This window comes from Artemia franciscana, chromosome 16 (assembly GCF_032884065.1).
Source record: "Artemia franciscana chromosome 16, ASM3288406v1, whole genome shotgun sequence".
NCBI lineage: Eukaryota > Metazoa > Arthropoda > Branchiopoda > Anostraca > Artemiidae > Artemia > Artemia franciscana.
Window position 1 is genome coordinate 26,320,972 of NC_088878.1, and position 15,839 is coordinate 26,336,810.

The window sequence follows — 15,839 nt, forward strand, 5'->3', positions numbered from 1 at the left end:
TCGATACGATCACCCCTGGGAAAAAAAAACAAACAAACAAATAAACACGCACCCGTGATCGGTCTTCTGGCAAAAATACTAAGTTCCACATTTTTGTGACTTCTACAGTAGTTTCAAGAGCTTGAAACTTCTACAGTAGGGTTCTCTGACACGCTGAATGCGGTGGTGTGATTTTTGTTAAGATCGTACGACTTTTAGGGGATGTTTCCCCTATTTTCCAAAACAAGGTAAATTTTCTCAGGCTCGTGACTTTTGATGAGTAAGACTAAATTTGATGAAACTTACATATTTAAAATCAGCATAAAAATCCGATTCTTATGATATATCTATTGGTATCAAAATTCCGTTTTTTAGAGTTTCGTTTACTATTGAGCCGGGTCGCTCCTTACTACAGTTCGTTACCACGAACTGTTTGATTGTCAATCTCTAGTTCAGTTTCTGAGCCCTGTTTCGGAAAATTCGTGTCATTTTCGAGGTCGCTAACCGAAACAACTGTGATCGTATTTAATTTCACTGATAGACGTTTAAAAAAGTATATTTTTTTTTACTTATTATGCGTAGTTGTTAAAAGTCCAATGATAATGCTCACAAGGGCTTGAACCCAGGGGCACCAATATATGAAAATGTAACGGGGGGCGAATATTTTTTTTTAACTACACAAATATACTCCGAGTTTGGCGTTTCAATTATTTTTAATGAAAATAAAAAGAAGCAATTTTTAAAAATCTAGAAGGTCAAAAATCTAAAAGGCATTTAACTTCGTGTCCCTATTAGCATCCCTGGCCAAATCGTGTATTTGTTTCCCTTGGCAAACAATTAATTTGTTACTCCATGATGTACTGATGTATCCCATTAGTGGAAGAAGGAAGGAGAGACACAACATATTCTCACCGTACATAGGAGAGGGGAGGAGTGTGGATCTCTTTTTTTTTTAATTTTCAATCTCTAGTTCAGTTTCTGAACACCGTTTTAGAAAATTCTTGTCATTTTTGATGTCACTATAGAGCTTTAAAAAAGTGGTGTTTTAAAACGATATATTTTTTGTTACTTATTATGCGTAGTTGATAAAAGTCCAATGACAATGCTCACAAGGGGTTGTGGATCGGGGCATCAATATATGAAAATGTAACGGGGGGCGAATATTTTTTTTCTTTTTTTTTTAAACTACAAATATACACTCCAAGTTTGGCGTTTCAATTATTTTTAATGAAAATACAAAAAAAAGGTATTTTAAAAACCTAGAAGGGCAAAAATCTAAAAGGCAATTAACCTCCTATCCCAATTAGCATCCCTGGCCAGATCGTGTATTTTTCCCTTGGCTTAAAAGTCAAAATACACATAAAGTGAAAAATATTGTATTTTCAAGAAAAAATATGACTTTTTCAAAAACGTACCAAAATAGCCTTTTCTTAAAATTTAGGAGGAGAGGTCTAGGCTAAGAAGTCTAAGAAGTAACTACCCTCATCTTCCAATGAGCGTCCCTGGTCGGATAGTATATTTGTCCATTGGTTTAAAAGGTCGGAAATACACGAAAAGTGTAGAACTTGATATTTTCAGAAAACATTCAACCTTTTTCGGTGAAAAACCTAATCTGATACATATACCCCCTCCCAATAAAGTTTGCATGCTACTTATGTATTACCTGATTATTTTTCTAATTTTAGTGAATACTATACTACTTTCTTGCATTGCTTTAATGTTTTTCTTGCACGACATTTACATGTATGGTCTTATCAATGAATTTATTGTAATTATAATGTTTATGATTAAAATCTATAAGGGTAATTAACATAAGAAACTTAAATCAGTTTTGTCAAGACACCCTATTATTTAAAGATGCACTAAAAAGTTCCTTTTTTTTACCAATTTTCCTATTTCATCATCAAATTAGTAAAAACAGTCAAGGAAGAAGCAGATGCCGTGACTATCACGAAATTACAAAGCAGATGTTTGTATTGCACCGGATTTTGGCAAAAAACTAATTCATAGATTTAGGTCAACTCTACAGATCACTGAGGTGCATGCTCAAATCGTTAAATAACGATTTGAATGGTTACAAATTTAACTATCACTTAATAAAATTTAGTACTATAATAAAAATCAATTCAGGCCTTAACACCCTTGGCTGATTTAGAGCGAAAAGAAGAGAAAAAGTAGCTGAGGTTATTATCAGGACGTTTTATGGATATTACAAAACAATTATCTACACATGGTGACGACTGTAATAAAAAAGGACACATATGTTTTTATTTTAGATCACTGAAACCAATTGGGCCACTGAATCATGTACCTTTTTTTTATCAAACAGTTCGTGGTAACGAACTGTAAGCGAAGAGCGCCCCGACTCAATAGTAACCAAAAATAGAATTTCGATACCAATAGATGCATCAAAAGAATCGGAATTTTATGCTGATTTTAAATATATCAAGTGTAGTCCTGCCCATCAAAAGTTACGAGCCTGAGAAAATTTTCTTTATTTTCAAAAAGGGGGAAACACCCTCTAAAAGGCATAAAAGTTTTGAGGTTTTGAGCTCCTATCTGCACAAATGTGGAATTTTCCTTTTTTTTTGCCAGAAGAAGTATCATGGATGCGTGTTTATTTATTTTTTTTTTCAGGGATGATCGTGTCGACCCAATAATCCTAGGGATTCGCAAAAGGGCTCAAACAAACGTAAATTAAATGTTCTAGTGCCCTTTTTAGTTGACCGAAATTTGAGGGTAACTATGCCCCCTCTCACACTCATTGTTTCCCAGAGTACCCTGCTAAAAATTTTGAGATAGCAATTTTGTTCAGCATAGTAAACATATCTAATAACTATGTCTTTCAGGATGACTTAACCCCCACATTCACCGGGAGAAGGTCTGTAAGTTATGAGCTTTGTCCATTGCTTATATATAGCCCAGCAGAGGCGCCATTTGGGGGGGACAGGGGTGGGCAAATGCCCACCCAAGATTTTCCAGGGGGCCCAAGCTTCCACCAAAAAGGGTCCTTTGCTGGCCATAATAATAACACTATTTGCTATTAACCATTGTAAACTTTGAAATTCCTCTAAGTCGATAGAATAAAAAAGGTCAGTTCCTGGACTATCATTTCTTGATGGAATCGTTCCTTGTTATCTTCCAATTGCACTACATAGAAGCAATTACGCGAGCGACAAATTCGCTGTCTCCGCAAATCCATGCCGTCGCCGTCGACTTGGTTATTTCTCGATCGCGCACCCTGATTCAGGCCACAAGAAGCAAACTCACCGACCCGTGTTCAGATGCTTCATTTGTATTGCTTTTCAAGAAGGCTAAAGAGTTTGCAACAAAACTTGAAATTGAAGTACCTGCTGTGAATAGACCCGCGACTAGACCCTCCTCTGTTGGTCAGAAAGGACGACCTTGAAGAATTCAAAAGATCACCAAGCATCGGAAACAATTTGCGACACAAAATGAATCAGGGGGGGGGGGGGCAAGATGGTATTCATGCCCACCCCAAGATTTGGCCCAAATGGCGCCTCTGTAGCCCAGTATTGGCTATTGAAAAGTATACAGACATTTTCAGGTTTCTTTTCTAGTGGGGGGTAGGGGGAGAGGGTTACTTCTGAGGATCTTTCCATGGAGGGATTTTTCATGGAAAAAAAGAATTTCCATAAAGGGAGCGCAGGATTTCCCAGTATTATTTAAGAAACAATCAGAAATTAAATAAAAAACAAGTTTTTTTCGACTGAAAAAGGAGTAACTTTAAAACTTAAAACGAATAGAAATGATTATGTATAAGAGGGTGTTTGTCCCCTCGTCAAAGCCTCGTTCTGGGGCTATAATTATTTTCGTAATTTCAAAAGAGCTATTTATTCTAATTAAACGGCGCTTGTGATTCAGGGGTCGTTCTTTAAAAATCAAAGAACAAAATTCAAACTTTAGCGTAAAGAGCGAGGGATTGACGAGGGGGAGACCCCTAATATTACGAAAATGAGTAAGTTTGCCCCATCCCCAATACCTGGCTCTTCACACTAAAGTTCGAATTTTGTTAAATAATGGCCAATATAAGCAATAATTTGTTATTTTCTAGCCAATCTTAGCATTTAATTTTACCTCAACTAGCTTCGTAACTATGATTTTTATGTAATTAAATAAAAAAACAAGTTTTTTAAATGAAAGTAAGGAGCGACATTAAAACTTAAAACGAACAAAAATTACTCCGTATATGAAAGGGGCCTTTCCTTCTCAACGCCCCGCTCTTTACGCTAAAGTTTGACTCTTTCTCTTAACTCTACATTTTAAAACAGAAAAAATGATTATTTTTATAAAAATTTTTATTTTTAAATAATTATTTTTATAAGTTATTATTAGTTTAAAAAAGAGTAAAACGAATATGCAAATTTCGTTTTAATTATTTTCGGTGGGAGAGCCAAATTCAAAACCTGCATTATTTAAAAAACGTTCAGAAATTAGATGATTTTTTTTTACTGAAAGTAAGGAGCAACATTAAAATGTAAAACAAACAGAAATTATTCCGTATATGAAATTGACTGTCCCTTCCTCAAAGCCCCGCTCCATATGCTAAAGTTGTTTACCGTTTTATAAAGAAGAGTTGTGAGGAGACAAACTTTAGCATAAAGAGAGGGGCGTTGAGAAGTGGACAGCTCCTTTCATGTACAGTATAACTTCTGTTCGTTTTAAGTTTAAATGTCGCTCCTTACTTTCAGTTAAAAAACTTATTTTTTTTATTTAATCTCCTTAAAGGGCTGAGTGGTAATGGGTGTGATCTTTTTCAATAAAATGTGATAATCTTATGTTAAGATTACCCATATAAATTAGCTACAATAAAAAGCGTCCTTCTCAGGGAAATTCTATTCATTTAATTTTAGCGTCAATTTTAGTTTAGTTACATCTCAAATCCTCTCCTAATAAAATAATTGTAAGTAAGAATAATGGGTTTAAAATAAAATGCGATAATCTAATGTTAAGATTTCCCGTTTAATTTAGCTACAATAAAAAAAAAAATAAAAAAAAAAAAAAAAATAGCGTCAAATTTAGTTTAATTACATCTCAAATCCCCTCCTAAATGTAAGTAAGTATGACGGTACTAGACCCTTAAGGTTCAAACCGACAGTGCTGATCTCCATTTCGTGGCCCTTCAGCCAGAAAGTGCAATGGGGTTTTGGGGGCCAGTCATCCTGTGCTTTTGCTCACCCTTCCTGCTTATAGTCTCAAAATTTCTCCACGGTTCGATTTTTAGAGCTGGGTCGAGACTTGCAGAGCTTACAGAGTCAAGCTACTGACCCCCATCCTAAGCCAAAAACTCGGCCACGCCAGGAATTGAACCCGTGCCCCTAAACACTAAAAGGACCAAACACTATATTGAATCTTTTTTTGTTTAATTGTGTCTAGTTTGTTTATATGGCTATCCATCTGGGTCTGGGGCTAAAAGAAAAGAAGGTCGCACTCAAATGGGTTGGGAAGGGTCATAAGGAGGGATTTAAAGGAGATTTGAAGTCCTTTTGAGAAGATAAAGATTGAAGCTTTGAATAGAATGGAGGAGGAGTGTGCGCAACTTTATTGGCCTCAGGCTGCTTGGTGCCAGACTAAGTTTTTAGTAATAATAAACACTCTTTTCGCTAATTTGGTTGCTGTACATTTTTTTTCGTACGTTGTTTTTCTCAACAGTTGGCTCCTAATCCTGATTCGAAAAACCTGAATCCCATGTTTAAATTAGGCTTAGGGTTACATACATATTAGATGGGTGTTTTTTGCATAAGATTATCTTACTTCATTATAAAAAAAATCAAATCCATTACGATTTATTCATATAACGGGATTAAAAAATGTACAAGTCTCAGTAGTTCAACCTAGGCCATAAGGTATGGATTAAACATTCAACATACTAATTCTTTTTCTTGGCCTTAAAGAAGAATGCAAACCAACGAAGTAAGGTATCTTAATGTTTAGCCTAGGGTAGTGTTTTCCAAAGTGTGATACGCGTACCCACTGAGCATATGAAGAATTTGGTGAAGATATGTGGTACACGGGGCTTGGTGGGAATATGCCTTGCACCGTGCAAAAAATAGGCTATTGAATGCGGATTCAGATCTCAAATTAAAATTAATAACCAAAGAATCATATTATGAATATCTGCTATCTCAGCACACACAGTTTTATTCTTTTCATTCATCCTATAAAAAGCTATTCATAAAACAGCTTTTATTAATATTTTATTATGAATAAATTTAATTTATCCTCTATTTTTACTTAGTGTATATACTAAATAAAGGATAAATAAATATATTTGGTTTTTATTCAAACACATCCTTTTCTTCACGAGGGGCACTCAGGGCTAAAAAAAATTTACTAGATGGGGTAAACATGTGTGATGTTTGGAAAAACTGTCTTAGAGTAATACTATGACTCAATCAAACTGAAAGCGAATATAAAAGAGCTAAATAGAGTTTCTCTGATGAAAATTTTCTTGTTCTTGCAGCTGGTTTAAAAGGACAGTCTTTGCATAGATTGTTTACAATTTAGCAAAATGATAAAAATTAAGTGAGGCCTTAATACATTTGGCAGATCAAAGACAAAGAATTATGAATGAGTGTATTTTGCAAATTTTGATAGTTTTATCAACAAATGACGGTTAATGTGATGAAAAGATGAAAATGACGGTTGCTATGATGACGGTTCCTGGGTGTGAAAACAATTTGATGAAAATGATTTTTGCATAGAATTTGACTCTCAATTCATTAGTGGTGTTTTTACGTTACTTTAATTCATAATTCCTTAGACCACACTGCTTTTTCATTTTAAGAAATCAGAGAGAAAAACTGGTTTGATTTAAATGAGGCATTGGAACAAAACAAAGGATAAAAAACAACAATAAAACTTTAAATAATAAAAAATTTTGGATATTTCAAGTCCACGTCCGGGAGCCTTTTTCAACGAAGGAAAACATTAAGAAAATAAAATCATCTAAAGAAAACAACAACTAACACACAAGAAAAAAAAGCTCTGAAAAAAATTAGCAGTTCGGGAAGCGTTTAAAATGTGAGTCGTATTTATTTGTTTTTTTTTTCTCTTTTGTGTGTTATTTGTCATTTTATTGATGCTTTTAATTTTTTCAAAAATGTTTCTTTTTCCTTGTTTTTTTTTTTCGTTGAAAAAGGCGCCCGAAAGTGGAGTCGAAATATTTGTATTTTTATTATTTAAAGTTTTGTTGTTTTTACTATCTTTTGTTTTGTCCCAGTTCCTTATTTAAATTAAACCTTCTCAATTAATTTTTCGTTCTCTCAGTTATCAGAACGGTAGAAGAGATATAATAAGGAACAATTGTTTTTAATAAGGAAGAATTTTTATGACAGAACTAAGACGAAACTAGTCTCCGCTTGTTTCCCCTGAAAAATTCACTCCCCGGAAACTTCCCTCCCCATGGAAAATTATCCCCGTGGGAAATACCACCAGCAGAAATTAAATAAAAAAAACTGATTTTTTTCAGCTGAAAACAAGGAGTAACATTGAAAATTAAACGGACAGAAATTATTACGTATATGAGGGGGGTTGGTCTTAATCAACACCTCACTCTTTACGCTAAAGTTTTTTAATACTCTTAAAATAAAAGCTTCTTATCAAACAGTTCGTGGTAACGAACTGTAGTAAGGAGCGACCCGGCTCAATAGTAAACGAAACTCTAAATAACGGACTTTTGATGCTAAAATATACATCAAAAGAATCAGATTTTCATGCTTATTTTAAATATATAAGTTTCATCAAATTTAGTCTTTGTCATCAAAAGTTACGAGCCTGAAAAAATTTGCCTTATTTTAGAAAATAGGGGAATACACCCCCTAATAGTCACAGAATCTTAACGAAAATCACACCATCGCATTCGGCGTATCAGAGAACCCTATAGCAAAATTTTCAAGCTCCTATCTACAAAAATGTGGAATTTCGTATTTTTTGCCAGAAGACAAATCACGGGTGCGTGTTTATTTGTTTGTTTGTTTTTTTTTCTTTTCCCCAGGGGTCATCGTATCGACCAAGTGGTCCTAGAATGTCACAAGAGGGGTCATTCTAACGGAAATGAAAAGTTATAGTGCCCTTTTTAAGTGACCAAAAAAATTGGAGGGCACCTAGGCCCCCTCCCACGCTCATTTTTTCTCCAAAGTCGACAGATCAAAATTTTGAGATAGCCATTTTGTTCCACATAGTCAAAAACCATAATAACTATGTCTTTGGGAATGACTTACTCCCCCACAGTCCCTGGGGGAGGGGCTGCAAGTTACAAATTTCGACCAGTGTTTACATATAATAATGGTTATTGGGAAGTGTACAGTCGTTTTCAAGGGATTTTTTTTTGGTTTTGGGGGTGGGGTTGAGGGGAGGGGGCTATGTGGGAGGATCTTTCCTTGGAGAAATATGTCATGGTGGAACAGAAATTACATGAAAAGGGCGCAGGATTTTCTAAAATTACTATAAAAAAACAATGAAAAAATAAACATGGAAAAGTTTTTTCAATAGAAAGTAAAGAGTAGCATTGAAACTTAAAACGAACAGATTATTACGCATATGAGGGGTTCTAAAAATACTTTAGCATAAAGAGCGAGGTATTTAGGAGGAGATAAATACCTCGCTCTTTATGCTATAGTATTTTTAGTAATTTTAACTATTTATTCTACGGCCTTTCTGATTCAGGGGTCATTCTTAAAGAATTGGGACAAAACTTACGATTTAGTGTAAAGAACGAGGTATTACCGAGGGTACAAACCCCCTCATATATAAAATAAAAATTAAAGAATATAAAAGTTTGTTACGTAAGTTAATTCTTAAGTTACGTATATTTTTTACTAATAAAAAAATTCGTTAAAAATTAAAATTTATAGTTGCATTAAAATGCAAATTTCATTTTAATAATTTATGTGTGGAGAGCCAAAATCAAACATGCATTAATTCAAAAACGTTCAGAAATTACATAGAAAAAACTAGTTTTTTAACTGAAAGTAAGGAGCGACATTAAAACTCAAAACGAACAGAAATTACTCCGTATATGAAATGTGTTGTCCCCTCCGCAATCCCTCGCTCTTTACGCAAAAGTTTGACTCTTTGCCACAATTCTGCTTTTTAAAACAATTAAAAGCTTTAGCGTAAAGAGCGAGGGATTGCGGAGGGGACAACCCATTTCATATACGGAGTAATTTCTGTTCGTTTTAAGTTTTAATGTTGCTCTTTACTTTCAGTTAAAAAAACTAGATTTTTTATGTAATTGTTCTAATTGAAACGAATATGGGGTTTCAGGAGTTGTAAATATAATAATTGGGATATAATTCAAACTTTAGCGTAAATAGCGAGGTATTGAGGAGGAGTAGCCCCCCTCATATAAGTGAAAATTTCCATTCGTTTTAAGTTTTAATGTTGCTCCTTACTTACAGTAGAAAAAACTTGTTTTTCTTTGTATTTAATTTCTGAATGTTTTTTAAATAATGCCAGAAAATCTGGCTACACTTCTACGGTAAAATCCATCCTCCCCACCGATTTATTCTCAAGACAATTCAATCCTAGTGAAAACTTACCCCGGGCAATTATCCTTGACATTTCCACGCGTAAAATTGAGTCGGCAAAGAGAAAGCAAGACATAAGACGAATTTCGAATAGGAATTCTGGCAAATTCCCCCGATGCAAAATTTCCACTGAAAAATTCACTCCCTGGAAACTTCCCTCTCCATGGAAAATACTACACGTGAACAATGGACAGATTTGTAACTTAGAGACCTTTCCCCAGGGGCTATGGCGGTCTTTGTAACTATGCCCCATAGTCTTGTAACTATGTAACATAGTTACAAAGCCCCCCAGGGGCTTTGTAACTATGATATGTCCCAAGGCATAGTTATTTGGCCTTTCAACTATCCTGAACAAAATTACTATCTCTAAATTTTGATGATTTTGAGAAAAAAAGGGCATGGGAGGGGTCCTATTTTCTCTGCAATTTCTTTAGTCACCTAAAATGGGCACTAGGCTTTAATTTCCATTCGAATGGCCCCCTTTTTTCGAAAATAAGGCAAATTTTTTCCGGCTCGTAACGTTTAATGGATAAGACTAAATTTAACGAAACTTATATATTTGAAATCAGCATAAGAATCCAATTCTTTTGTTATATCTACTGGTATCAAAATTCCATTTTTAGAGTTTCAATTACTACTGAGCCGGGTCGCTCCTTACTTACAGTTCATTGCCACGAACATTGAACTATTTGGTTTAAGAGAAGAAAGTTAGGTTAACCTTAGCTTGACTTTATCTAACGATACTAATAATAAGTAAAAAAACATATATATGATGGAGTCCGGCGTAACCCCCCCTCAAAAATACCCTCCCCAAAAAAAATCTTCTTCTTGGAGGATCCCCCCTCTTAATTTGTTAAAATATCGGCTTAATTTGTTAAAATTAATTTGTTAATTTGTTAAACTAGCAAAACTGCATTTGTCTCCTTTTTGGTAATAATAGTCGATGGAAAAGTATATTTCGTGAATTTTCAAGCACAGAGATTTCAAGGGTATAATCACTATTTACTTTTAAAGCAATTTTGCCAAAATATTTTTCCAATATAAATATTTATGGCACGTTGGATCCGCCTATTGTGCTACGGGACTGACAATCAGTGGCACTTGTTGTACAATTGTCTAAAAAAGGGTACTTAGATTGACTTACTGTCTTCAGGAATTTCAATTCTGAATGATAATCGGTCGCCTATTCTAACAGTTTCTACATCTTTTCCTTCGGGATCAAGGATACGGATACGTGGAGGCGGAGCTTCAGGAGCTGATGTAATGCTGATCATATCAGGATCTCTGAAATTACGAAGAAAACATATTAGAATATTCAATTTATAGTACTAAAAACAAAGACGTCAATTGATCGATTGGGGAAGGCGGCTTTAGGGGTTCCTTATATTCTTTTATATTCTTTATATTCTTATATCCTTAGGGGTTCCTTTTTAATTGGAAATGTTTTTTGGTATTTTAATTGGAAAATTAGAAAAAAACAACGAAATTGCCCCTCCCCCTTATATTTTCGTCAACTGATATTACTGGTTGATGAACTTCCAACAAAGCAGCTTTTAAAGCAAAACAACTCGTAGTTTTTTTTTTTTTACATTCTCTCGGTTCTAAAAACGACAGAACTAAAAACGACAGATGATAAGAAGGATTTTTAGAATGAGGAAGGATTTTTATGACGAAACTATGACGAAATATAGTCTTTGCTTGGAGCATTAAATTTAAAACTGAAATTAAATTTTTTTTTTCAATATGAAGAATAAAAATAAGTTTATAATGTAAAATTAGGAGCGAAAAAAGCAAAGACCTATTCTTGTATTATTAGCAAAAAAATTATCGAGTGCATAACTGGGAATATTCTCACCTTATTGGCATCATTCCAAAAGTAATATTTCTAGGTGACATATCGTAAGTGCACCGAACTTTGTAGATTTTATCTGCTTTCGTCATGACAACACTGTGATGTTGAACAACAATTGTATTGCTAAATTGACCATTCTGAAAACATAGTTATGTATTTAAGCAGTAATAAGAGAGTCCAAAGATTACAGAATAATTTAAAAAAAACGACATAATGTCGGTGGCGATTTTATCAGAGCTGGTAAGAACAGAAAATTTAAACAGGGAAGAATTGAGGATAAAATATTCTAATTATACAATCATGGAATTAATGTATTTACAGAAGACGTATGAAGGGTACTACATTCGACCAGGCAGTCAAGTCTGGGACTAAAAGATTGATCGATTAGGGGGAGGGCTCAAACGAAAAAAGGTATTCATTTAGTTAATACATACCCCAAAAGGGTGTTCTAGAATATGATCTTTAACATGTTAGGAAGGGGCGAGGGGGGGGGGGGGGGGTTCAGAAGAAGATTAACAAATGAGGGTAGTTAGAATGTTATCTTTGTTTTAATATCAATTCTTTTGTTTATAAAGCTGATTATAATGACATGTTATTTTTTATTGATGGACAAGAGATCCAGGGAGGAGTCTCCCAAGGCAGAATCTTTAGCACATTTGATACTAAAAAGCTATGTTTTGTATACCACGTTGCAATTAAATTTTACAACTGAATTTATGTAAAGAAAACAGTTATATATTATTTTTTAAGGTACCTTCTTCTGAATCAATATTCATATTTATACAATTTTATTACATGGTCCAAGTTCAAACTATTCTTAAAAATAAAGTCTGTAAAATTATGTGGTAAATCTCTTAAAATATTTTATTATAACAAGTTGTTTTAATAAAATGAGCTCGTTACATAATATTCGCTAGCGAGGACGCATCTAGGACTTCGTTCGGGGGGGGGGGGTACAAAAAAACATTAAAAAGTACATGATTTATTAAAATATACATTTGTGTTACTTTTTCCGAATCTCAGAAAAAAAATTCCGGAGGGGGGCTTAAGCCCGGTACCCTCTTGATACGGCCTTGTTCCCTAGTGTTGCTATATTTTGATAAAGGTTATCTGTCCATTATTCAGTCTTATTCCGTTCGACATTAGTAGTGTTCTAGTATAATGTCTTTGTAGTTAGCTTATTACCTTTTAAATACAATTATTATTGTACCATAAATTACATATTTCCACACTTGAGAGTGTGGAAAAAAAGATGTGGGCTAGACTTCAGCAATTTCGTAAAATCTTTATGGTAACTTTTTTTTTTTATTAAAAAATGACCTACACATAATAAAAATAAAAAATTATAATTATATAATTAATAGGATAATTATAGAAAATTCACTCTTTGCTGCATTTGAAAGGATTAAAACCAAATACATTTGGTTATATCTCGGTGGGTCGAAGACTTTAGCCTACATTAAAAGAAGAATGAAGATGATTCAACCGTATAAATTCGCTTTAAACCACTATTTAGACAAGTAATTAGTTTTACGCTTTGTGAGCAGAACTTAAACTCAATCAAAAGAGGAACGAATTGATTCCTAATTATGAAATTAGCTAGCGTTTATTCAAATTTAAATGAAAATACAAAAACAGTCGACAAAAAAAAATATATAGAACGAAAATTGTAATATTTGAAGAATCAGAAACTTTTTTAAATTTATCCAGAAAAAAAATTGAAGATAAGCTTTAAAGGGTGGGAATGAGGATAAGACTTCCTAACTATGATATTCACCAGTGGTATCAATTGGGGATAGGATAAGCAAGTGCCTCCTAATGTTTTGCCCCCTCCTTTAAAAAAGATTATTTATTGAAAAATTGGAAAAGTGACACACTTGCCCCTGCCTAGATTATGTAAAATATATTTACCCCCCCCCCCTCTTCTAAATTCCCATACATTGACGTTACGAATCTTCACTGATTTTTGTCCTTTAGGGTTTTTAACATAGCTATGAAATATACTGTATTCGTCAAAGCTCACCGGCCAAAATTTGATTCAATACAGTCTTATTAGAAGGTATTTTCTTACTCACTACATAACTGAAAGTATGGTTTAAAATTTCTAATGATAAGTTAACACTACAAAAAAAGCAGTAATAAAAAATATCGACGAAACCGTATTTTTTAATCAAATAAAAAAGAACTTCCAAGCCAATTTTTTTTTTTAACCCAATACAAGCCGATGTTCAATATTTTTGATTTTTATAGGCTATTTTCTTACTAAAATGCAAGTAAAATCCGCACGAAAAGCTTTGATTTCGAAAGTCCAGCAAATAAAAAAGAAAAACAAACCTTACAGAACATACAGTACTTGATCTCCGCAACAGATCAAAACCAAAACAATGTCCATGTCAGTTGTCGTGAAGCAGGCAAAATACATTCAATATGGAGGAGATCGCCGAATAAAACCAAACAAATTGAAAACCAACATAAACCAAAACCAATGTCCATGTCTGTCGTCGTGAAGCAAGCGAAATATGTTCAATATGGAAGAAATGGCCAGGTGCTTTGCTTTTCAGTCCCCTCCCCCCCTTAAAAAATTATATTTGGGAGTGGGGTTAGGATCGGAAGCCCTGGGTGCTACCCTGTAAGCTATGTAAACTTTTGCAAAAGAATAATTAACAGCTCAAAGTTGAGATAATTTTTTAATTTGTTGATTTTATCTCGGCCGAATTACAAATTTAAAATTCCTTATTCTTCCGTGACAAAGACATATTTATTTTTATGGACGGTTGCCAAAAGAGACAAAAATTTCCCCAAATTCAGGGAAAGCGAATTGAATACAATCACACATTTACGGTATTAAAAAGAACACTTCACCTTTTCGAAAACCACTGATGAACTTTTGAGCCTCAGGGGCTAGAATGAGGAGTCTAGTGAGATATGTCTAAACTCAGCATAAAATATATTCTGAGATATACTGGAAACAATGAGATTACAGGAATATAAAACCTCTCAAGGCATCTTAATATAAAGTTAATTCCCAACCCGATTTTATATTTAGTAGATATCCACGATTTTTTTTTTAACAGAAAGGGGGTAGTAATAAATCATTGTAAATAAATTATAGAAAAAGTATAAATCATAATAAGCAAAAAAAGTTGAAATCATAAGAAAAAACTGAAGTCATCAATATAAATGCAACAAGAAAAGAGTCAAATGATTTTTTTGTCGAAAAGTCGATAAAAAGGAATCATATATAACAACAACAACAAAAAAAACGTAAAAAGAAAGCAAAAAAAAACTGATCTAAAAATTCGAGAGAAATTACAATTACTCATAGTTCTTTAAAAATACAACTATATTATGCAGTCAATTAGCATTCATTGTAAAGATATGTAATCTTACATTTGGCGTTTTTTTGTTTCGTTTTTGTTAATTAGCGAGTTTAAACATCTGTTTTTTTTATTTGATAGTCTTTAATTGTTCATTTTATTGATAGTGCGCTACTCGTTTGTCCACTTATATTTTCTATTGACCTTTTTTTGCAAAAATTATGCAAATTCTGAAATACGTTATTATGTAAACTGCACAAATGTTTAAGCTTTCTTAGTAACAATTTTTTTGATGGTCTTTGATGGTCCTGAAAATGTTCTTGTTTTTCTCGAATAAACTCATTAACTAAAATTTTCTTGTTTTTCCTGAAACATAATTTTTATTGACAAAAAATTTTTTTATTGACAAAAAATTTTTTTATTGACAAAAATTTTAAGACAGCCCCCAAACCCATGTTTGAACCAACTACAGTTTCTTTTGATTTTAAATACTTAAAATTTTGCATCTACGTCATTACTATCCAATTGGGTATTAAGAATTATCATCATTGATAGTATCAATTATCATTAATCAATCGATTATCAGTAACACCATTAATAGCTATTATTTATTATTAATGAAAACTTACAATTGATTGGGTGTTACAGTCCTGTCCATTCATAGTTAAATCCAATCGAAATGAATCTGAATTAATAATATCCACATTGCAAGTTTCACTCCGACCTAAAGCATAAACCCGGCCACTAAACGACTTCGAAGTTTTAATCGCTACTTCGATCTTGGTGTCACGGCAGATAACACTTACTGAAATAAATAAAATGATAAAAACTTAGTTATAAGAGCAAAATATATTCATAGCTGGTAGAGTTCAATTTATGACTTATAAATAACACTACGGATTTTTATATCGCAGTTATTATTCTTATATTAGGATATTACCATTCCAAACATACTTGGCCTTTTAAGTATAGTATATGGTTAACTGAATATTAAAAGTATTTTGTCTTACATCATTAATAACTTTTCACTGACATAGTATTTGATGATTTTATTGGTAAAATAATTTTATTACTTGTACAACTATTAAATTATTTTGCAGCATAATTAATTATTTCTTGTAGATAGCCTTATTAAAAATA

The 15,839-nt window shown here is 33.2% G+C and overlaps 1 protein-coding gene across 1 annotated transcript in view; it reads right to left on the reverse strand.

Moving 5' to 3' along the window:
* The window catches only part of LOC136037285 (uncharacterized), an 85,051-nt gene that overhangs the window by 18,696 nt on the left and 50,516 nt on the right, over positions 1-15,839 (reverse strand). Inside the window, exons 10-12 of the mRNA XM_065719919.1 lie at positions 15,329-15,504; positions 11,386-11,519; positions 10,675-10,814 (exon numbers count right to left, since the gene is read on the reverse strand). Coding sequence (XP_065575991.1) covers positions 10,675-10,814; positions 11,386-11,519; positions 15,329-15,504 — 450 coding nt within the window. The remainder of the gene's footprint in view (positions 1-10,674; positions 10,815-11,385; positions 11,520-15,328; positions 15,505-15,839) is intronic.